Here is a 24,098-nt window from a genome sequence, read left to right on the forward strand (position 1 = left end):
CTGTTATAGAGGCTAAATAAGCTTTTGAGCATTTGGTATAGTGGACATACTGACCTTTTAAACCCAATTAACAATGAATCAGAACCACCCACAGAATTAATAAATAGTCCCTCGGCATCTGGAATGCTGCCCCTATTGTAAAAGGAAGCCAGACAACCAGTCAGGTACACTGGTTTATATCTGTCTCATTGTCAACAAATTTTATGAAAAGGCCAAAACCTACAATGAATTGATAATGAACCCAAAGTCTGATACAACCTATTCTCCTGTGCCACTGACCTCTACTGTTGCCAAAAAAAAAAAAAAACAAATGAAAACCTTTAAGTCGGCTGCATGACCCTGTGATAAACTGGCGACCTGTCTGTGGTGTACCCTGCCTCTCACCCACTGTCAGCTGGGATTGGCTCCATTGTCTCTATGAGCCCATGTACAAATGCTTTTTCCACACAGAAAGATTTTATCTGAAAATAATCAATATTAATCATTAAGGATTGTAATATGACCATAACCTTAGATTGTTAATACCTTGCTTGTTTATTCTGTAAGTATAAAACCAACAGCTTGAAGAGGAGTTATAAGAAGTTACTGCTCTCAGCCAAATTAGTCTGTAACAAATCTCCTGTATAACAGTCAATAATTGCTTTTTTACTTTAACAGTTTAAACAAACAAGATATAACTTGTTAATTAATGAGCTGCTAGGCGGATTTTCATACCTTTAGATAGAGCCACGCTAGCTGTTTCTTCCTGCGTGCAGTCATTTTTGGTAAGATAAGCTAACCAGCTGCTGGGTGGAGTTTTATCCTACACTGTAAATCAGTCAGTCTTACAGTATCTGACTTTTGGGAAGAAAGACAATGAGTGTATTTCTCAAACTGTAATTTTTTTAATGCAAGGATTCAACTAAGATAATGATGCTAAACATTGTTTTCACATACAGTTGTGATTTCAATGACAATAATTCTTATACTCCCAGCTCTTCTAGTTAAATGCATGCTGACACCAGCTCTTGTATTTTACCAGGAGGTCTGTCTGGCAGTGAGAAAATGATTGAATTAAACCAATGTCTCGGCTACACGACATGGATCAGCACACACATGACAGATGGCATCTCAGGTTGCCAGGACAACTGAACCCTAATCCGCCTCCCTCTTATCCCCACTGCAACGGTGGTGGTGGTGGTGGATAATTCAGCACAGGGCGCAATGTGCTGTGTACCACTCAAATTGGTCCCTTGGGTCAAGAGGACCTGAGGCCCATCAGATGGGGACACAGTTATTAGAGACTCACAAGTGTTTTATCATTCTGTCAGATTCAAACTGATCTCATTCTCAGGTGGAATGAGCTGCATTCATGTAATTGAATATTTTTTGTACATGCTGCTGTTACACAGATTTGCGCATGTATGTGTTTTCTGTTCAGGTTTGAAGTGCTGTCTGGATGGCTCTAAAAACACTGTCAGCTGCAAATGTGAATTTAAAGCACATGTTGAATTTGAAAATGTACATTCAGTTGTTTTTATGGTGACTTTCCATTCAGTTCAGATGTGAATGTTTGGTGGCTTTTCCCCTCCCACATTAAAGGAATTCCAACATTTTGTTCATGAAAACCAGGTTATCTGACATAAAGAACTACTCAGCTCCCGAAGACAGATGTATGATGCCATCAGGGTTATTTAAACATAGGTGTGGATACAGTAAATAGAGTGCTGTAGGGATGGCATCTTTTTGTAGGCAACAAACAAACAAACAACAGTTTATTACACTTACATGTTTTGTTCAGCAACATAATCTTCACAAGTAAACACCACTTTTATGATATCAGAATCCCAAATACAAAAAACGTTTTTTTGTTAGGCTATAAACAAACTACACCACTTTCCCAAGACTTTAGTGTCACCACCACAACTTGTAATTTGATTTTGTGTGCTGACCTCTTCTACAAAAGCCTTTCCTCTTAGCATGACCTGCTAGTGATCATAGTTGCATCAGTTAAAGTACAGTAGTTTGCAAGTCCATGAGTTTAAAAAATGACATGTTAAATCCCAGACAGTCTATCTAATCTAATTTAACCACTTGTTAGCACCTGCCTTTTTAAGACACATAAAAGTATTAAAACACTTTGACGTGTGGACTGCAGACACCGAGATTTGAACCTTCAATCGGGAGACGACTCTCCCCACTGAACCACAGTCGCCCCCAGGGACTTTTATAAAACTCAAGATATAGTGGCCTTTCAAGTCTCTTTATGGAAGTGCAATACTAAACCATTGTTATATTATCCTGATAAGCAGATTGGACTGAAATTTTATTACACATCATTCATTTTGTTTGTTTAATCACTTCTATTTGAGTTGTTGAACAAATCCTAGACGTGAGTGGCAGTTTAAAGGTATCGAACCAGTCGATTTTTACCCAAATTCCAAAAAAGTCTTGGGAAATCACACTGCCTTTCAAATCAAATGTATATTTTCATACAAAATGCTCTAATTAATATTAGTAGATTGTATTTTTTTGTCTTATATGAAATGCATTTTGACTCCACAAAAGTTTAAAAAGATCATTTCTATGTAGTTTGAGCCTCATAAAATATGCTATCATCATATTATATATTGTTAGAAAATACTCCATCATCAAATACTCCATCATCTCAAATGACTTTAGTGTGATTTAAATCATGTTATTGTCTTAATTCCCACTGATTATAAGTATTAAATCTGTCTCTCTGTCACAGCCTGTAGGCGCCTGTGAGTCTGTGTGGCATTCATATAAATGACTAATAAATAATATGTCAGCCAGTCCTGCACATGACAAATGAATGCTGGTTACCTCAGCTCAGGCTGGCAAGTCAGGGGGTACGTAGCTGCAGGGCAGACCTTTTCTTTAATTAAACTACCTGCCACAGTGAGCGTCTAAATGTGGAGCCATTTTAGAATCATTACCAGCGAATTACCGCACTTTACTTTCAAGCCACCAGAAAAAAATCTGAAAGTGCCCAAAACAAGAAAACTGATTTTACATTTATACTTGTTTTTTTTTTTTGTTCTCTTTATGTGAAACAAACCAGCATGCATTATTACCCTGATGTAGCACGTTTCTAACATTAGTGTCAGCAACAGACCACCAGAGGGCAGCATAGCTACTTAATCACAAGCTCTTTATGCTAGACTAAAAAGAAAAAAGGAGAGCCATCTTTTAATGGAGTGGGGTGCAGCCTTTGTGTGAAGAATTAATGTATTTGCTTTTAAGCAAAGAAATTAAAGAAGGAGAACCATTCCAGTATTGTGCAGCTCCTTTACTTCCTCCTCAAACTGCAGACAAACAGATCTTTGATGATAACCAAAAGGCAATACCATCATTTAAAAGTGCTTTTCAGTGCTCTATGCTGATGCAGCTCCACGGTTACCCGATAAAAGCTTAATACACTTTAAAACCTTCAGTCAAATGTGGAGAGGGCTCGGCTCCTTGGGCTGCTACCTTGCTGTCATTCGTCTCTCTGTCACTGTGATGTTAACAAGATTATCAGGAGCAAATGGAAGCAATGGAGTACCAATGTAATGTAATTATTAAGTGATGGAGTGCCTGAAATGGCTGTATTATCACTGGCCAATTGCTTAACCCCTGTCAACATGTAAAGGATCACACCCTCACTCTTTGTGATGACGAACTGAGATATATATCAGCATATATCAGCATTTGACACAATATGCAAGCAACATATGAGTGTATGCTAGCCTCTGTGTGATAAAATTACTGAAGATTTAATACAAAATGAATGAAAAGAATAGCAAAGAGAACTGAACCTTGAGTCATACACACATGCACACACTCAGCAGGCTCGCTCTTTCAGCCTCAACCTCATGGTCCCAGAGTATCTCCTGACAGCCACGTTTCTCGCTTTTACCATTTCCTTTTTACACAAGTATGTCAGTCTCCATAGCAACTCATCTCAGTTTTAGAAAAGCAGACAAAAGACGAAAAGAAAGAAGAAAAATACACAAGGACATACACAAATAAAACATGTAGACACACATTAATCAATAGAACGGGCACACAATTCCACACAAAGTATCACTCACGCATACACACAGATGTGTATACGCAGAAATGCAGAGACACAAAAGTATTGCCACTTCACATACTGAGAAAGACTTTAAAAAACACCTTTATAATGGTTTGAATAAGCTGATTTAAAGCTGCTCAAAAGTCTTGCGTTCTGTGTGAAATTGACAAAACTGTTTCAAAACTGCTGACTTGAAGAATTAAAAAATAAATAAATAAATATTTTTGCAGAATGCTCCCTGTCAGCGTTGTATGTAGAGTATTTGAGTTTTAAATGTAGTAATTTTCCACTACTGCTGAGTTTGACTTACTGTTTAAAGTCTATGGAGTCTAAATCGTAAATGTCTAGGAGCTGACAGGGAGAAAGACTGACAGATGGACCCAGAGAGCGAGGGAATGAACAGAAATCTTGCCCCTCTGTGGAGCAGTGGATTGACAGATTCACTGTGTGTAGACATGTTTCTTGTGTAGAGGTGGTTAGGGCAGTGTGAAGGAAACACCATTAAAATCAGTTTGTTTGTTTAGTCAGAAGCGTAGCTGCAGAAAAGAGGCTGAAAATGAATGTTTGATATGTCGATCATGGCTCCTCACAGTCTGCACAGAGCCAACACCAGATCCACTAGACTTTGAGTGGATATATGTATAGTCTTTCAGAGATTATAGCCTGCCCATGTGAGCTTGTGTACTTGCACATGTAGAAAAACTTTCCAGAGATACACAGTGTCCGACTGGAGTGTGACTCATCCGATATTTCATTCAGATGTAGCTTCTCTGCAGTGTGTGAGTCACGATGCAGCAGTGACAGAGTGAGGAAGAGCACAAGGGAGGGAGAGGGAGCGTAAGGAAGAGAGCAGATAACAAAGGAGGCTGATATGATGAAAGAAGGATCATGACATTATCTCATCCTTTTCATCTGACTCTTTTCTGCAGCCTTCACTTAGCTCGCTTTAGCCTGTCAGAGGCGTTATCTAGTCAGGCTGTTGATATGGTGTCAGTCTACAGTAGAGCTCACAGGAGGTTGAGTCTCTGTGGATGTTTTAAACAGTTTATTTTACCAAAATATCTGGATTAAATTATATTGTACATTGCTGTAATAGTCAGTAAAATCCGCTGTTGAAAGGCGGGATCATACAGTTTCTTTAGCATTTACAGACGTAGGGGAATATTGATTATGTGGAGGATATGTGACAAGTGGAGAGTGCAGTTTAATATTTCAACAGGAAGTGCTGTGCTAATGATGCACTGAAAAAGTAAAATAAATATGGAACTATAAGTATGCTTTTTCCTTTGAGGAGGAAGCCTCTAAACCATTTACACAAGTAAATTTTCTGGCAGCCTCCACTCATAACACTGCAGTATAACGCAATCATACAATAAATAAACTGCAAAAATGTACCAAGACTGGATGAAATTTTACCAACTATGACATAAACCTAAGGCTTTAGCTGTCAGTTTTCATGTCAAATATCAAGCTGCACATTTTTCCAAAGCAAATGTCACAGGCACTGTCTCCTGTGTTTTCTCCATTTGTTTATTGTCTGTCCCAAGGTGTCCACTCTCACAGGCTCAGACTCTTAAAGGCACCGTACATCAATATTTTATCACCACAATGACACACACACACAAAATCCATTAGGTGCATGCAAATGTGTGCTGTTAGGTTCTCATTAAAATGGCTGCAGGAAGGCAGTGACAAAGAGTGAAATGACTGTTTGGATTCACCACTTTTTTCAATTACAGTGCAAGTGTGTGGTTACTGCTGTTGAAGGGAAGTAATTGCCTGCAATTGCAAAGCAATTTCTAACTCTAATGGGTAAATTACAGGGTGTAAAAGGGACGTGGTGTTGCACCATTCACACCAGCAATTACAGCAAATGGTTTAACACGAGACACTAAAAGGCCTGTTCTTAAGACTAATATTGTTTAACTGTGTTTTTTTGTTGGGGCTGTCATTATTTAACACAGCTGTAGAAAATGGATTCACCCTAGTCAGCTCAGTGGTGTCCGCACACAGAACAAAATGGAAGGCTATGATCGTGTCATCTTCCACTTTGAGACCTCTCTATCAGATGCGTCACATCACTGGAACTGATGAAATCATGTGGAGTTGGTGACACCATGAAAGTAAAAAAGCTTTAAGGCAAGTGTATGTTTTTCAGGTTCTCTGATTCAAACCTGATTCAAATGTCGGTTCCCTTATTTTATACAAGTAAAGAACTTGTAACTGTAACAATGTCACAAAAAAGCAACAATTAAAATACAAACCAAGTGGAATCCAATCATAGCGACTGTTTATTTTGTATTTTCAGTGGTCATGCAAGTTGATTTTGATATTGTATGTTTCCTCCAGTCCCATTAGACATGAACCGTCTGTTGACCTCCACCACCCCTTCCCCCAATCTCTCACTTTATAATGAGATTTGGAGTGCTCGTGTCACCCCACTGTGAAGCCATCGGTGACAGGCGAGAGGACAAAAGGAGACCCGATGCTTCCCCTTCTAAGCAGATACACACACAGAATCATACATCTACTGCTAGCTCCCATCTGGTGACAGGGCATAAGGAGGCGAGCCCAAATAAAAAAAAAATTCACTGGCACACGTGCATTCATGTCCAGGCACACACACATCAGTTGCTTAGCTGCATTAATTGAGGAAAAAATGCCTCCCTCCCTCTCCCCTCCATGTTCCCAGTCTTCTTACCCTCTGTTCTGCAACGACTTGCACTGCAGAACTGTTCTCTTTGGTTTTTGTCTGTCTCCAAATAGATCTACAGGGAAGAACACTTTGGGCAACAGAAAAGAAAACACAGCAACAAAAATGTTTCTATTTGTTTTTCGCACACACACACAAAATTTGAAATCAGCAAGCTATTACCAGCTTTCCTCCTTACACCCCTCCATACATTAAATATGTTCTTTGCCCAATAGAGATATCTGTGATAAAACCAGCAGAATTGTTGCTGTATTTTAGAATGACAATGTACTTCATCCTCTATAATTAATGAAAACAGTTTCTTAGTTTATTTCCTGTTAAAATAGATTCATTTTGAAACTGGTCCAGCATTAGAGCCAGCAAGAAAAGACAAAGAAGCACAAAGTACATATGTTTTTCTGCACACTGCACATACACAGCTCCATGCACATAATCTTGCATCATACAGCCATGTTTTAATTGTCTTTCTGTGTGAGTGTGTGTGAGTGTGTGCGATCTTGAAGAAGCCTGATGGAGAAGAGTTTTTGAATTCCTAATATTAGAGTGCCTCGCCCCATGAGGGTCCCCTTGGCAAGCCTATGACGCATTTCCTGAGAAGGTGGAGGAGGCTGCGTATAAGGAGTGAAGAAGAAGGTGGAGGGAGAAAGGATGCTGACAAGGTGGTGGTGGGTGGGAGGCAGCTAAATATATATCAGCTATGAAGATAGTGCCCAAAGCTGGCATGTGCAGCCAATCACACCTCCTGACTCGTGCAGGAGGCGGTTCCTGCTGCTGTTTTCTGAGCCAATCGATGCTGATCCAGAGCCTGTTGTGGTGAAGGTGGTAAGGTTGTCACCCAGTATTAGTGCAGAAGTGCGACATATAGAACAAAATCATTTAAGGTCTTGAATAACAAGAAGCCATACTGTGTTGTACCTGCATTCAGGACATTTATGTACAGCTCAGTGAACATGTGCATGGCCGTGTAGGTGATCCTTCGCTGACCACCACGGACAGCTCAGACGTAGATGTAACAGAAAACAGGAGAGGGTGCCAAAAGTTGCTATTTTTAAACCCCAAGACCAAGATATTTCTGTGTTTGCAGTTATATTTATTTATTTATTTGTTTTTTTATTTTATTTTATTTTATTTTATTTTTTAGATTTGGAAAAGGCAAGTTTAATGCAATGTAAGTGCTTTGTTTAAACTAGTCTGGGCATAACAATTCTTATCATTTATTCATTTAAAGTGATCTCCATGCATCTACCTTAGTCTTAAATCAATATTCTATCTGAAGACACTTTTTCATCATCTTGTGACACTCTCAGAGGTGCTAGAGGCACATTGTGCAAATCAGGAGCTTATTTATGAGCCACACAGGATCTCAGGGGCCCCGGTGCAACATGAGCACAGCCCCTGGGTCATTAAAGAGTGATTCTGGCATTCACTTCCACCCAACCCCACCCCTCACCCTCCAGCTCCAGTAAGGTTGTGCCAGCACCTGCCCCCCACCCATATTTGAACAGCCATTTACAATGCTGAACATATGCACATGCATCTCTCCTCATTGCACACTGTCAGACACACACACCCACATGCTCTATTTATACATGATGCAGGTGAAAATATTAAAACTCAAGAGAACATTTAAAGTGCAGCTGGATGACTTGCATCAGTATGCATGATTTTTTTTAACCTTTTAAGTGGAAAGACGCAGTGACAGGTTTTGTGTAATTGGTGGACTGATGGTCACTAAGGGTTATGGGTCACCTCCCTCACTTGCACCAAAACAGGATGATGGTTCTGGTTGGTTGACTGTGAGAAAATACCATTTAGCGGGTAGCTGGTGACACATTTATTGAGCCTGTCAAATTAACAAAACCAGTGAGCTGAGCCGGGACAAGAGTCACAACAACATACACCCGAACAAAGGGCGCGGGTGACAGAGCATGGTTTTAATAGCACCTGATCCAGAAGCTGTGCATCAATCAAGCTCTGCTGTTTGCGTCACCTTGGGCTTTTCAGAGCTGCTGCAGAGTCACTTGACATCTAATACAGGCATAGGAATCCATGCAAAAAGTCACACAAAATTATTTAAAAGGAAGTTGAAATTCACAAGAAACAAATGAGCAAATACATAAGGTACTGTGTGCAGAATTTAAAAGTGATGGCTTAACAGATGTCTACTGTACACGTTGGACATTCATTATCTTAGACTATACATACAGTATGATATTTCTATGAAATATGAATTGTATTTATACTGAACCATCCTCAGCGCTGTTTTTGTTTTGTTTTGTTTCACTTTGTTGAAGTATTTTAGGCCAAAAGAAATCCCCAAGGTTCACTGCAGTTCTCAAAACCAGATGATTTCAGGCAGTTAGCAGTTTATTCAAAATTAAATGAACACAATACTGTAGAAAAAATAAAATACATCACAAACATACAGGTCAAACAGGTCCACAGAGGATGCCATTTCTGCTGCTCTCCATCCAGCCCTCATCCACCTAGATTCAAAGGACTCTTACGTGTGAATGCTGTTCCTAGACGTCAGTTCAGCATTCAACACAATCATTCCCCAGCAGCTTACACAAAAACCTGGACACCTGAGACTCAAAACCTCTCTCTGCAACTGGGTGCTGGACTTTCTAACAGGGAGGCCACAAAATGTGCGGGTCGGCAGCAACATCTCCAAGACCATCACAGTGAGGTGTGCCAACTGGCCCAGTGGTGTAAGGACAACAACCTCTTCCTCAATGTGGGGAAGACTAAAGAGATTGTTGTGGACTTCAGGAGGAAACCTCTAAAGCATCCCCCACTGACCATCGACGGTGCTGTAGTAGAGAGAGTGAGCAGCACCAAGTTCCTGGGGGTGTACATCTCTGAGGACCTCTCCTGGACCAACAACACCACATCACTGGCCAAGAAAGCTCAAACATGCCTCTACTTCCTCTGCAAACTGAGGAGAACCAGTGCTCCACCCCCCATCATGTGCTCCTTCTACTGGGGCACCAGTGAGAGCGTCATCACTGGCTGCATCACTGTGTGGTACGGAGACTGTACTGCCTCCTGCAGAAGGACCCTGCAACACATAGTGAAAACAGCCAGTAAGATCATCGGCGTCCCTCTGCCTTCCCTTACGGACATCTTCAACACCCGCCTCACCTGTAGAGCCATCAGCATTGCCGATGACACCTCCCACGCCGCAAACTCCCACTTCAGATTCCTGCCTTCAGGGAGAAGGTATCAGAGTCTTCAGGCCCACTCCACCAGACTTACTAATGGCTTCATCCTCCAGGCTGTGAGGATGCTGAACGCTGTCCATTACTTCCCCCCCTCTGTCCCCGGACCGTAACCCACCACAGAACATAAAAAGACTACCTCTGCTGCTTTGGACAAACTCAGTACATTCCCCCTTCTTGTTATATTACATGTAAATCCGCTGCTGACTGTTTTTACTGTCATATCTGCTGCTGATGGTCATTTGCACTACTGTCCATGTGCATCTCAATCTCACAACCATCTGACAATCTTGTTATTATTTGCATTACTGTCACTGATTGTACATGGCTTGAGTCGTAGCTTATTAGGTTGTACCGTTCAGTTTTATCCTATTCACTCTGGCTTAGTTTTCTTATTCTTTGTAGTCTACTTTTACTCTACTTTTATTCTATTTTTAGTTTCCTAAATGGTATGGCATTCAATACTAGGTGAGAGAAAAATAGTATTTAGATTTTATGTCCTGCACATATAGTGAATTGACAATAAAAATCTTTGATCTTTAGAAATGTCTGATGCCTTTGTAAAATTTTTTTCAAAACAGGCTTTACTGTGCCCTTTTTGTATACTGTATATATGTAGAACAGCTGTTTACACTGATAAAACTCACTCTTGGGGCACTGCATCTCCTGCCCAAAGGATGTGTCCAGACTGAAGAGTATAGGAAACATGGTGACACGTTTTAAACAGAAACACTGTTGTGCTGCAGTGAAGGGTTAAAGAAGACTGCAGTCTAGATGAGACATCTACCTGACAAAAAGATTTATTGTACCCAGGCTCCAGTGTATTGTTTTGTTTAGTTGTATCTTCTCTGATGATGATCTGTGAGAGGTGTGTTCAGAAGCATTGTTGGTAGAGGCAGGGGTCGACTCCTAAATCAAAATAACACCTCCAAATAGCCCAGTAAGTGGTCCTCCTCCTTCTCATCTCCATTAAGTGGTTAGAACAGTCAATAGGTCCGACTGAACACTGGGGCCTGACCCTATTGATTTCACCGACAGGGAAGGAGGGCAGCCATTAACAGTACACTTCCTGTGGCCTTGGTGGAACAACTAAAACTCCCTGTGCTAAAAATCTTACTGCAATGATGTTACCTGTATATTTTTTTTAGTAAGCTAAGTGAATATGGTATGTAGTGAATTTACCCATCATGCTCTGTCACAGTATAATGGTGAAACAAATTATTCCATACAGCAAAGATGGAAGACAATATGAGCCTTGGCAGGTCTCATACATGACACTATTACAACCTGCAAATCTGTCACATTTACCACAAAATGCAGGGTAACATTATTTATCCGATCTCCCTTTATTCAATAACACAGAAACCTAAAATTAAACACAATGCATGCCTGTGAGCATAAATGTTGCAGTGGGCAAATTTGTTTACCTCTTAAAAGTATGGAAAGAATTTGCAGTTATGATTGTCTTTTTATTTTTTATTTATGTTTCTTAAACCAATGTATTAAGTGGCAATGTGAATATAACATGACAATGTGAAGGTTGCCACTTGTAGTGATGAACCTACAGAGATTCTGCAGCTTCCCTCAGCTTGTCTGGAGTTTTACAGTGTCGGCTCACTGTTTAGTTGCGACTTTACCGATTTGGTTCACTCGCATGGCTCTGATAGCACCGTTTTTGGCCACAGCAGAAAACCATTTTCAACAAGAAGCTCTAAAAATACACTGCGCAATACTTGTTCAGCACCCAGTGGCAGACACAGATAGTGAGTACACGATGAACACAATCAGTGGCACAATTAGTACCTAAAGAGTCAGCTATTTCCCTTACCCTCAAAGACCAAAGCCAGAGCTAAAAGACAGTGAATACTGGACTTACATTCATCAGGAGGCAAGAAACGTGTCCCCTAATTAATAATAATGTTGCTTGGTAACTGCTGGTTTTATAGGTGAGCACATATTTGCTAACAAGTTGTTTTCACTGGCCCCAGATTGTTTATGCAACTTGTGATATTAGCAACATACTGTATGATGGAATGTGTAGTAATGGCCAAGCAGTGGCAGCTAAGAGATCTGTAACACTGACAAAACAATGCCGTACTGTATTTATGTTCTTCAGTACCATCTTACTTGTAGTTTGTTCTCTCCAATACAATTACTCAGCATACACACAGATTTCTTTTATCAAAAAAGGATATAGAGTATTTCATTTTGACATCAACAAACCTTTCAATTTACACAGCAACAGAAGCCATAGAATTACACTAATCTCAGAGGCACAAAAACAGTTCATCTTTAACTACGTCAGGTTGCACATTTGTCATTGTTGAAAATGTAGAATCACCTGTTAAAGTTTCATCCTAAATGTCAATTAACATTATGACAGTGAAAAGGGAAGGAGGAGGTGCACGTGGTTAAGTAGAGCAACAGAGGTCCAGCCACTTAATAAAAAACATTTATCAAACTAAAAACTGAAAAACAGAGCGAAAGGGGGGACACAACAGCCAAAAATAATCCATGTGGACCATACAAAAACAGAACAGAAACATGAAGAAGTAGAGCGTCCGCCTCTCGAACAGAGCTCATTTTATCATTCTCATCTGGTGAGCAGCCCCTTCACAAATTCCTTGTCAAAGACATTTGTGTTGGACTTTATTACTATATTTTCATACATATATTTCTATGTTTGTTTGTTTTTTACAAGTGTCTATTTTCTGTATTTGTTATCACAAAAAACACAACTTGTAAACAAATGCATAAAAAACAGGTACATTTGACCAGAACTGTTACTATGGATTTATTGCTTTGTACACTGAGTAATGTTTGGTGCCACCCTCACTGCACTGCTGATGGTTTGTACTCCCTTCAAAGTGTCTGACTTCCAGCTAAAACCCAGCTCCGCTCTTCACCTTTGGTTAACTGTGCAAAGAAATTGAAGCATCAGTAACAGTTTCCGTGACAAAGACAAATAAGTTTGAAAGAAAAGAAAACAGAATTTAAAGGACATGTTACAAATTTCACTTTGTTCCATGCATAAATACACACACATCTATATTGTGAAGTGCTGACTTAAGGTCTCCACAGACAAGTGACAGATTAAACTATAAACTGGCCCCTTCAGACCTTGTCAGTGTAAGTGCAGCGTGAGGATGATGAGGTTATTCTACTAAGGAGCCTAAACCATCAGACTCCCATAAGTAAAGACAGGTCATTACATTGTGTACACTCTAATGGAAATGGACAAAAGGCAGTTTCGACTGTGTCTCCTTTATGGTTGTAAATCTCCTGTTTTGGTGAACTTTATTCAGCGCATAGATTTACATCTGTAAGCATTCAAATACTTGCTAGAGAATGTTTGCTTCATCTTCTATAATGTCATTTGACATTTTAAATGCATTCTCGTGCATTTTAAAGGCACTGAAAACATGTTTTCTCAGTCAGCTTCTCAGCCAACCAAATCGCTTCAGTTAGTTCAGGACAGATTTCTGTTATTTGCAGTGGACGGGCCTCAGATGGAAAAGGTGATATGTATTTCCACACACTGATTGGTGAGTTGTTTTGTTTCTGTTAGTCAAGCTGGATCAAACCAAATCCACATAGTCCCAGTGAAGCTGATCGGGCACAGGGTTTTGGGGTGTTGCTTTTTGATGCTGAAATACGTCTTAAAACCGTTTTCAGTGGCTTTAATATCTGCACTACAATTACTCACCTATCCCACTGATTATGTAAGTATTCATTTCACACTATTACCCCCCCATTAGACATTATTAGGTTTGCTGTTCTAATATAGCAAGACCCTCATACTTATTTGACTATTCTTAGTCTTTGCATTGCACAAATCCTTCATAGGGTCATGTATGACCATGAGTCTTTAAGAGTATCTAAAGTTAATCTATTACTCTTATACATCTTTACTCGTTTTATCTCTAGTTACTCTGTCATATATATTTTATTTTAGACAAGTCTTTCAACAGTGCGTCGATACAACTACTCTTTAAGGGGCTTGACAGTAATGTGAAGTGTAATAAAGACAATGGCTCCTGCACGACACTGCTGAGATGTGACAGGTTACAGCTCGAAAGCTCAGCCCCGGGTGTAATGAGTTACAAAATGGATAGCAAACATTTGAAAGACATTTTTACCTTTGATGCATGTTTAACCAACAACAAGACATTGTGCTGCTCGTCAGATCTTTACACCAGGCCACTTCCAGGTTAAGGACTTAGATTTACACACAAAGAAGCCGGTGATAAGAAAACAAAATTGTCATATTGTGCATTAAAATGACACAGTACTCTGAGTGCATTCAGGAGAGATACAGTACAATCTATATCAACAGAGTGTTTAGTTTCTGTTTATAATGCTGTGCAGTGACATATTTATACACTGTTATGGCTGGCTTGTAGGATATTGTACTGTAACAATTAATTTGATTAATAAGGAGTCACTTCTGATGGGCAGCTTCTATGTGACCCTACAGGCTTCAGTGTGATCAGGAAGCCTCAGCTGATGAGACGAGAATGTTCACGTTTACACACAATAGCACTCCAAATAAATATCTCTATTGTCAATATGTATGATAATACATTTACAGACTGCCAATTTAATATATGCACCACCTCTATTAATCAAATATCTTTAAATTTTCTCTATATTTGAGTGATTTGTACATTATTTTAATAATTGTTTAGTTTTTTTATTGTGCAAACAATACAACAATGGATTGTAGTTTTTCTTGTTTTTCATTTGTTGATTTTTTTTTTATGACTGAACATATGCACACTCTGGAGAATGAGTCTACTCATGTGTGAGTGAATGCGTGTTTGGTCTAGGAATATCCCTATCCCTGTATCCGTAGCCTCCTCCTTGTGCTTCTTCTTGAACATACTCCTCCGTCTTCTCCCAGCCGGCAGCCCAGCCTCCATTTACCTGCGTGGTCGCCCCGTACGTTTTAGCTGGACCTCCAAAAGCACCGAAACTCTGCGTGATGTCACCCGTTTCTTCTGCCAGCTCGTCCTCATTGATGAAGCCACACTTTTCCTCGCTGGTCAGTTCAGGGTCAGCCCATGGCTGTTTTTCTCCCGACGCAAAGATGCCATAGAAGATCACACCTCCATAATGCACCATGGAGGCAATCAGGAACACATGCTGCCACTCCTCTCGAGTCTGAAGAGGAAGGGAAAGTGAAATGTTTTTCATCTTTAAAGGAAAAGTCTGGACTTTTTTTATTTTCCTTTTTGTCAACAAACTCAATGAAAATAACAAAAACAAGCAATGAAGTGATTCTGCCAACAAGTACGGTCTGTGTGCTAGACACTCTTGTGTGCAAAACTAGGCTTTCAAAGCAGCTTCCCCAACACTGGCTAAAGCAAAGGTACCTGTACTTTCACACGTTTACTGTCTAAGCACCACAAATGTAAGTCCTAAAATCATTATGCCTGCATTTACAGGTCTTTATAAACTATGACAGCTATATTCAACACAAAAGGAATAGCTGTTGATCAAACAAATGACAGTGCAGTTGAGAATGGAAAATGCTTTCATTGATGAGCCTTCCTGGTAGCACTTAACTGAAATGACACGATTATTTTAATGCCATGTTTGGTGCTTTCGGGGGACAAGCCCTTACCTTGTTCTTTGTCATGGCACCGACGATCAGAGGGCACACCATCCCAGACAGTGTGCCCACACCATTGGAGATGCCCATTAGGATACTGGCATAACGTGGAGCAATATCTAGGTGATTGACGTTAAAGCCTGATTGAGCAGTAAAAACAACATGAAAATTTTACCTTGTGAACTATGACAAGGCCACATAACCAGATTTAAATGGCAAATGACACTATGTGTCAAGAAATAAAACTGTTAAAAGCAGCACACATGGCAACGATCTGGTTGCAGAAATAGGCAGCAACTCGTCGCATGTCCTCCTCCTCCTCCCCCACTCCGACCGGCTGAAGTGTCCGCGTGCGCTATTGCACACTGGCTGCCTGGCAAATCCCCCAGGACAGCTAGCACTGAATTATTAAAGACTCCAGGAGAAAGCTCAAGAACAACAGGCCTGAAACTGATTTTGTACTCAGTCACCTCTGCATCCTCTGTAGCCAAGCATGAACATGAAAAGAACTAAAGAAAGCTGAAAGGCTTATATTTCTAATAAAAATGTGTCAAACTGAAATCTGATCGCTTTAGTTGAAATCACATTGAAAATATTTTTAAAATGTATGTCATTTCAAATATATTTCAACAGTGTTTGTCATAATATTTTATAATCCCCACAGCTATAGCTGTTTGCCAGCCATCCAGGCTTGTTAAGCTATAATGTTCACCACTTCTCAACATGCTCTCACTTTGTGAACAAAACAGACAGTGGTCAAACAAAGAATCAACTGATTAGTAAATAAAGAACAACCACAATGGTACAGCTTGTCCTTTTATAGATAGACATACTGCACAGTGGTTGATAGCCGCACAACTTCACTACAACTTAAACATGAGGTCGCAGAAAACTTCCCTTTAGTGGAAGCGGAAAAAATGTATCGCAAGTTTACACTGGGAGGATAAAATGTTATCTGCTGCTAAGGTTAAGGAATGGTTTGACATTTTGGGAAACATGTTTGTTCTCTTTCACGCAGAGAGTTAGACAAGAAGCACCACTCTTGGCATAGAGACCTGAGACAGAAGGAAACAGCTAGCCGGGCTCTAAAATAAGGATATTTGCCAAAAATGTCAAACTATTACTTCAGTTAACACATTTGAATTTCATTGTTCCTTTTCTAACAAGGTACTTGCATATTCTTAGCAGTTGTTGTGAAATATATTCTGCATATTCACATATTTATCACCTTCAAATTATATTAGCCTTCTCCTAGACTCCCCAATCTATTGTCCCTGCTATTTGAAAACTAGACAAAGACACACTATATTAGATTCAGTAAAACCTCTCACCAACAGTGATCTGTTCAACTACTATATATCATGACCTACCTCTGATTGAGCTGAAAGTGTGTAATACTAGCCTGATATAGCAAATCCACTGAAGCCCACTGCCAGCACTAGGAAGGAGATGGCCATCCCTTTGCTGTGGGAATGTCCGACCACCAGCAGCAGTGTGGCCTCCATGCCAAACCCTAACACAGAGAAACAGCAAGTCACACACACAGAAACACACCAAGCCCACAGGCTGTTGGTCTTTGTGGTGCCAATTGAATTAAGCATGATACATGGTCTGCACTCAATTACATAAGTGACACATATGAAATCAATGCGCAGTCACAATCAGCTTGTGTACTATATTGAACCGATAGATTTTTACAGAACACAAACAGAACCATCTCTTAAACCCATCTGGAAGCGAAAAGCAGTCGAAGACAGAACTGCAAGGAGCGAACACTGTGAGAATTACACCCAGTGGCTGTGCAGAGACAGGTGTTGAAAATGATATTTTATCCGCAGTTCAGACTTCTCACCTCCACAGTTCATGATTTTTCTGACAGTGGTGGTCGACAGGATGTTCCTGCTGCGCAGGTAGTCGGCCAGCTGGCCACCAATGGGCACAATGATGGTCATAACCAAATGGGGGACGGCAGAGAGTATGCCAACCTACAACCACATACAGAAAATGAACTAAATAAACTGCAGTACAGTAAATTAAGTTTAAGGAAATACAGCACTAAATGATTTTTAGATGTTTAACAACTTTATCTTTCATTTGTTTGTTTTGGTTTCTTTTTTGAAGGGCTGTAACAATCATTTTTCAAATCCACTTCTTACAATGTGTGATGGTGTCCAGTATAAACATACTGTAACAAAATCCATCATTTTGGCTATTTAAAATCAGAGTATTTGTCTTCCTCTCTGTCCTCTTCTCACTGGTTTGAAGAGGGCAGGAGGAAAGGAGGCATCACATATTTCTGTGCACCAATCAGGACTGAACAAAATTTAAATCAACGCCTGTGTCATAAATCACTCCCTCATTCATCATCCACTGCTCGATATAAAGCAGATTATATAGCTGAGTTTGTAGCGAACAGCAGAGTGAGATTTCTGGCAATAATAAATCATCATTTTTGCATCTATAAAACGTTGCATTTTGTGATTGCTAGCAGAAAGTAATGTACATTCCATGGACACATTTTATTTTTTTACATAGAGTCCACCAGTACTACAGTGAATACATTTCACACTCAGAATATGGACACACATAAAATGAAACGAGGTAAATGCAGAGCACTATATAGCAAATAGGGGCAGATGTAATTATTGATAATAACTAAGAATGTTTAACTTAGTTTACTGGACTTCATTATTTTTATTGTGAACTTTGATTTTTTGCTGATGTAGCCATGATTATTTATGTTATAATGTAAGTACTTGTGTTGTATTTTTTTTCCCCACAGCATTTGAATCTATCATTTCTCTCTTATCCACTCACCTTGCTTATCTCAAAGCCAAACACTTCCTCAAAGTATGCAGGCTGGCTGATCAGCAGCAGGTAAAATGTCCAGCTCCGGCAGAAGTTGGCCACAATGATTGCATAGACAGGCATAGAGGTGAAGAACTTCCTCCAGGGGGTTTTATATTTCTGGAACAGATTGACCACAGAAGATTGGATTTTACACATAAACATCTGTTTATCTGTTTGATGGCGTTTCTCTAAAGGTGATGAAAATGGCTGATGAAACTGTAGCTTGGTGTTTACAAAATAAAGGATTGAAAACAGAGGGCCTGGTGGTGTAAATTACATTTATTAAGTACAGGGTTATATTTGGAAGGTGTCCCCTCACCTCAGAAGGACCCATTAACTTGGCGCTCTCTCCAATGCTCTCCTCAATATAGCAACGTTCCTCATCGGTGATGGTCGGATGTTCAGCTGGGCTCTCATAAGACACAAGGATCCAGAACATATACCAGAAGATGCCAAAGCATCCTGCATGTCACAGACAGATTCCATATTAGAGCTGTAGATAATCACAGATGAAGTAGTGCAGCTAATTTTGACCTCATCAGTGACTGGTGGTAGCCTGATCTTTCCAAAATGCCTGAGAGAATAAAACCCAGACAGGGAAGTTAACCGTGTTCAGTAGAGGGAGAGAAAGTGGGGTTTATTTATTTATACAACCAAAAATGGGGGGGGGGGGGGTCAATACACAGTCTGGCTGGATAAATCCGTTTGACTTTCACTGGACTCCCTTTCTATTAAACTCTTAAGGTTTTAAACAAACTTAAAAATACTTTAGCCAAAGATTTTTGACATTTTAAGGATAATCACCTTTATTTGGCCAAGTATGTTACACACAAAGAATTTGCTTCCAGTACAGAACTGAGGCAGCCATCTACGGCGCCAACTCACACCGATGGTTCTAATCATAGGGGACAACTTGTGGGTTCAGTGTTTTGCCCAAGGACACTTCAACATGTGGACTGTAGGCACCATACCACTATACCCACTGAACCACAGTCGCCCTTTTGATTTTTTTTTTGTTATAATTTTACCACAGTTCATCTCCCATTCCTTTGTGCAACAATACACACATTTTAACACACAATATCCCTCATCTGTCAGTCTTACCGTAGACATAGAACACTGAGGACCAGCCTGTATACTGGACCAGGACCCCAGCCAGAGGCATTGCAATCACAGCACCAGCATAAGAGCCTGACAGACAGCAAGACAAGGGAGGCAAAATGTAGAAGCTCAGACCTCTTAACCAGTACAATAACATGCAATACATCAGTTCTGAGCCCAGTTTATAAATGAGAAGTAATTACCACAGAAGGAGATGGTGGCCAGACGGCTCCTTTCCAGTGGAGGAGCCCACTTACTCCAGATGCCATGGCAGGCTGGGTAGGTCACTCCCTAAACACACCACACAGCAACAGTCTGCTTAGTTCATGATGAAGAAAGATGCAGTGTTAGCAACAGACTGGAATAACATGACCTTTAGCCTTTTATTTAATATCCATCTTTGAACAGTGTTATTTTAGGCCATATCTATGTATTAGTTTGCTCTGATTTTTCATGAATCCAACACAGTATTGTTCCAGTAATTATCTTAAAATGCATATGTAAATGGAAACAAAACATGCAATACAGTGATTACCAAGGCATCTCAATGCTTTACTCCAGGATGTAGTTCTGAATTATCTGAGTGTAGGATATACTAATCTATGAGGGGCTGCCCACTGGGGTGCAAACACGAACCAAGATATGTAATACCGAACAAAAATTAGCATTTTCACCTTTGTAACTGACATGAATAAATTGCACAGTGCCATGAATAAAGAGGACCCGACGAGCTGTTCATAGAGCAAAGGAGCCCCGCAGCTACTGAATGTTCATCAGCCACTAATTTGAACAAACTGTGCTGATGTAAAATGTAAATGGAATGGACTTTTTAGCAGAGCACAGATAAAATATTAGATTACAATATTAGACCATTAGCTTGTCCTAAATAATGATCTCCTACTTATACAAATGATGCCTTTGTCTTTACATTAACATTATTTTGTATTTTTGCATAGGTATGAATTGGACTTCTTTTGCTATAATGGTCAAATTTCATTTACATGCCAAGATTTACTATATAGGTCTTTGGATGTTATGTTTTTCTACAAAGATAGGAGATTATATGTCCATCTTCCTTGTCATTTATCCATATACAACACATAGTTGTTGTGTATCCAGGATACAGAGTGTGATAGTAAAAAGGAGCTGGACTATGCCACTATCATCGGTGTAGTAGACTGAATCAATACATCTCGTCTCACATTTCCCCTGGCAGAATATCCATTGCATGTTACAGTCTTCCCTGTGCATTTCTCATGAAAATTTGCAGGAAGCCTCTAGTGTGTTATTGCAAACCCCCAGCTATTTATAACCATATTAGCAGAAACACAGATCCGATAAATGTAACATTTGTATACTTATTAATGGTGCGAATGCCATTTTCTGATGATTTTTATTCTTGAATGCATTACATTCATCTCACAGTATTAAAGGGATGAAAGATTGGACAATGTTGTAATGTGTCTTAAGAAATGAATATTCTCTCACCTCCACCAGTCCTTGTAATATCCTGACAAAAATGACACACCCATAATGGACTTTAGCAGCCGAGGGAATGAACATGTTGAGAGTTGAGGTTAGGATGATGGCTGCACCAAATACTCTGAAAATGATAAGAAGCATTTTAAATGCAGCACTTTTCCCATCAGAATTATTTCGACTGAACTGAACGTATGTTCTTTATATGTTTTAGCTTTGTGCCTTGGCGGCAAGGAGCTGTGGCACTTAGTGTAGATGCTGATAAATAAAATTTTAATTATATAGGTCTTTAACTAAATTAGGATGCTAATGCAGCTGAATCCGTGGCTTTTGTAACAGACTATTTCAACACTGTGATATGGCAAGTTTTCCTTGTTCCACCAGTGAATATATCACTGGAATATTACCAAGTCATAGGCTGTTTTATAAACGAAAGGCCATTCCAAGTGTATTTGTCAGCTCCTTTTGGCAAGAAAAGAACTCTGTCACATTTGTAATCATCGTGCTTTAGCACGGAGGGCACGTATTGACGCAGTTCCTCTGCTGTGTCCTCACTTCTAATAGGCTCTGCACCACACGCGCCCTTCTGACGTCACAGAAATAAATATTGATCATGTAGACACGGATCATCTGTACGTACTTGTTGCTTAGCAACCGTTTCACGCCATGCTGAGGAAGAGGCTAACATTTGTTTTTCATTGGAAGTTGAAGTAATGGCAAGAAAAACGTATCAGTTCTTTTAAACAACATTTGCATATTATTACTTAATTAGGCCTATCTGGGCAGGGATCAATGTAGGCTGTGCTACACTGGTTGTTAAAAAACGCACTGCGTATTAGGAAGCAGGGTTTATTTTATTTTAATTTAATTTATTTCTCAATTTTAATGTAGAAGAGAGAAAAGAAAACATTGGCTTAGGGAGCAGCTGAGCAGGTGAAATCAGGAACAGTCCATCCGTAAACACCGGGGTAGTAGCCTGGGCCTATTTCTTATTTCTGTCACGTCTCTTCCGCCCCTCTGCTCCGCACGAGGGGGGCGAGTCCTAATCCGGTTGGGACGCCGGTTGGGCACGAGACCAGTTGTTTTGATTACATCCTCGTGTCAACCGACAGGATGAAGAGCAGACAACCAGGGTGCAGGACAATCAACATTAAGAAATGAGGGACTTAGACCTACTATAAAATTAGGCTGTGGTAGATCCACGACTGGTTATTCTGGCTTCACGTTTCAACAGTCTGGGTGGTACCGGGCTGTCGTTTTAATTTATAAACGTTTATTGTCATAGCGTGCTCGAAATGTGGGCCTCTGGTATTGAGCGGAAACAGTTTGCTTATGCAGAAGGCATGTCACCAATAACGACTGAATCAGCAGTTTTATCACTGTATAGGGTAAACATCCAATCCCTAAAATGTGCATCGTAGTATTAATTGTATTGCCTATTGTCTGTAATATACCATAATTGCAGTGACTGATGCACTGGCAGCGCTCATGTAAACGAAAGCCTTTGGCGACAAGGCAGGGTCTGGTGTCCTGCCCTGGGAGAGAGACAGCCCCCAGGGAGCTCATTAACAGGTGGCAGAAAGCCCTGACACCGGGACACAGGGCCTGCCAGCACAGTCAGAATTCATACAAGAATGACGCCGTCATGTCTTAAAATACGTTAGATTATTTTAAAGCTGTTAGATTGTTTTAGGCTATTCCAGTCACTGTGTTCATTTTCGTTTTTTTTTTACTTTAAAAATAACAGAGAAGGAAAATATAAAGTGAAGGACGAATCAAAGCCAGTTTATTTTTCTTTAACATGCAAAAACATTAGAAATCATAATGCTGCATCCGCCAAATGAATGTGTGTGGCTGAGCCTGTTTATGGTAATCCACGGGGTGTACCTGTTCGCTGCCAGCCTGGAGGATATGTATCCTCCCGGGATTTGTGTCACGATGTAGCCCCAGAAAAAAGATCCGTGAATCATTCCCACCGTCTCTGGATCCCAGTTGAACTTGGCTTTCTGGTAGGGTGAAATATGGAAAGCAAATCCAATAATAAAAAAACAAAAAACAAATCAGCAGCATTGTGGCTGCATTAATGGCCTCTATTGGAAAGGCCATGGCTGTATTTCCTTTGTCTATCCTTCAAAAAACTAAATAAATAAACGAAAAATATTACCTGAAGGGACTGGGCTAAAGGCAGACATGTCTATTAAAAGCCTGTTCACGATTTATTTCGATTGGATAACATCGATCTGATCACCACTCTCATTCATATGGGCTGTCCTGTCAAAGAAAACTACTGAGAAACCGTGTGAATGTAAACTGCTGTGCATGTTTGGTGCAGACCAATACTTGGTAAACATTTGGCTTAAACGCAAAAACAAAAATATTTATGCACTGACTTTACATAAATATAATCAATCACTTCTGTGGTTCCGCATAGTGAGACGTCGTTTTACAGATGTGCATATTTGGCATTTATGCCAGCATCTGCTTTCAGTTAAAGGTCTATTAAGTTACATTCCCACATGATTTAGGGATACAGTGATGTATTTTGCTTAAACTATTTTTATAAATACTCCATATAATACAAAGGCCAGCTGGCTTTATAAACCAGGTGAATGTCTATGGTGCATTAACCATTTGTTTAACAACATGGGGGCCACTAATATCTTCTTACATTTCAGAACGCTTATCAGTCATGATTTTTGGGACTTGTGTAAAAATGTGTGAAGTGATTTGAATATAGATCTAATATAGCTGTATGCCTTTATTGTGTGGACACTTTTTCGGGGATAAAATGAGTCAGGTGTCTCGAAGCGTGCAGTCTACGTGGTTTTTACGTAAGAACTGCTGCTGCCGTTGCCACACCTCTTTGATGATGATCTTGCCGTTGTGGTGGATGGTGCTGTTGTTGACCATGCTCACTATGGCCACGCCCAGGTTACACCGGATACCGAAAGAGATGCAGAAGCCCATGCCGCTCATGATGGCGATGATGTAGCGGCGGGGCAGACCGAAACACCTGCAGTCGTACAGCGGCGGTTTCTTCTCCGCGGCCTCCCGGGGCCG

The 24,098-nt window shown here is 40.1% G+C and overlaps 1 protein-coding gene across 1 annotated transcript in view; it reads right to left on the reverse strand.

Moving 5' to 3' along the window:
- Positions 1–11,455: 11,455 nt before the first annotated feature.
- Positions 11,456–24,098, reverse strand: part of slc17a6b (solute carrier family 17 member 6b) — a 14,906-nt gene continuing 2,263 nt past the window's right edge. Inside the window, exons 2-12 of the mRNA XM_020609445.1 lie at positions 23,898–24,098; positions 22,926–23,044; positions 21,048–21,162; positions 19,763–19,850; positions 19,563–19,649; positions 18,778–18,920; positions 18,426–18,575; positions 17,461–17,593; positions 17,011–17,121; positions 15,621–15,748; positions 11,456–15,157 (exon numbers count right to left, since the gene is read on the reverse strand). The exon at positions 23,898–24,098 is cut by the window's right edge and continues 46 nt beyond it. Of these exons, the coding sequence (XP_020465101.1) occupies positions 14,789–15,157; positions 15,621–15,748; positions 17,011–17,121; positions 17,461–17,593; positions 18,426–18,575; positions 18,778–18,920; positions 19,563–19,649; positions 19,763–19,850; positions 21,048–21,162; positions 22,926–23,044; positions 23,898–24,098 (1,644 nt within the window). The 3' untranslated portion in view covers positions 11,456–14,788. The remainder of the gene's footprint in view (positions 15,158–15,620; positions 15,749–17,010; positions 17,122–17,460; positions 17,594–18,425; positions 18,576–18,777; positions 18,921–19,562; positions 19,650–19,762; positions 19,851–21,047; positions 21,163–22,925; positions 23,045–23,897) is intronic.

The sequence above is a fragment of the Monopterus albus genome, unplaced genomic scaffold (genome assembly GCF_001952655.1).
Source record: "Monopterus albus unplaced genomic scaffold, M_albus_1.0 scaffold4.1, whole genome shotgun sequence".
In the NCBI taxonomy this organism is placed as follows: domain Eukaryota; kingdom Metazoa; phylum Chordata; class Actinopteri; order Synbranchiformes; family Synbranchidae; genus Monopterus; species Monopterus albus.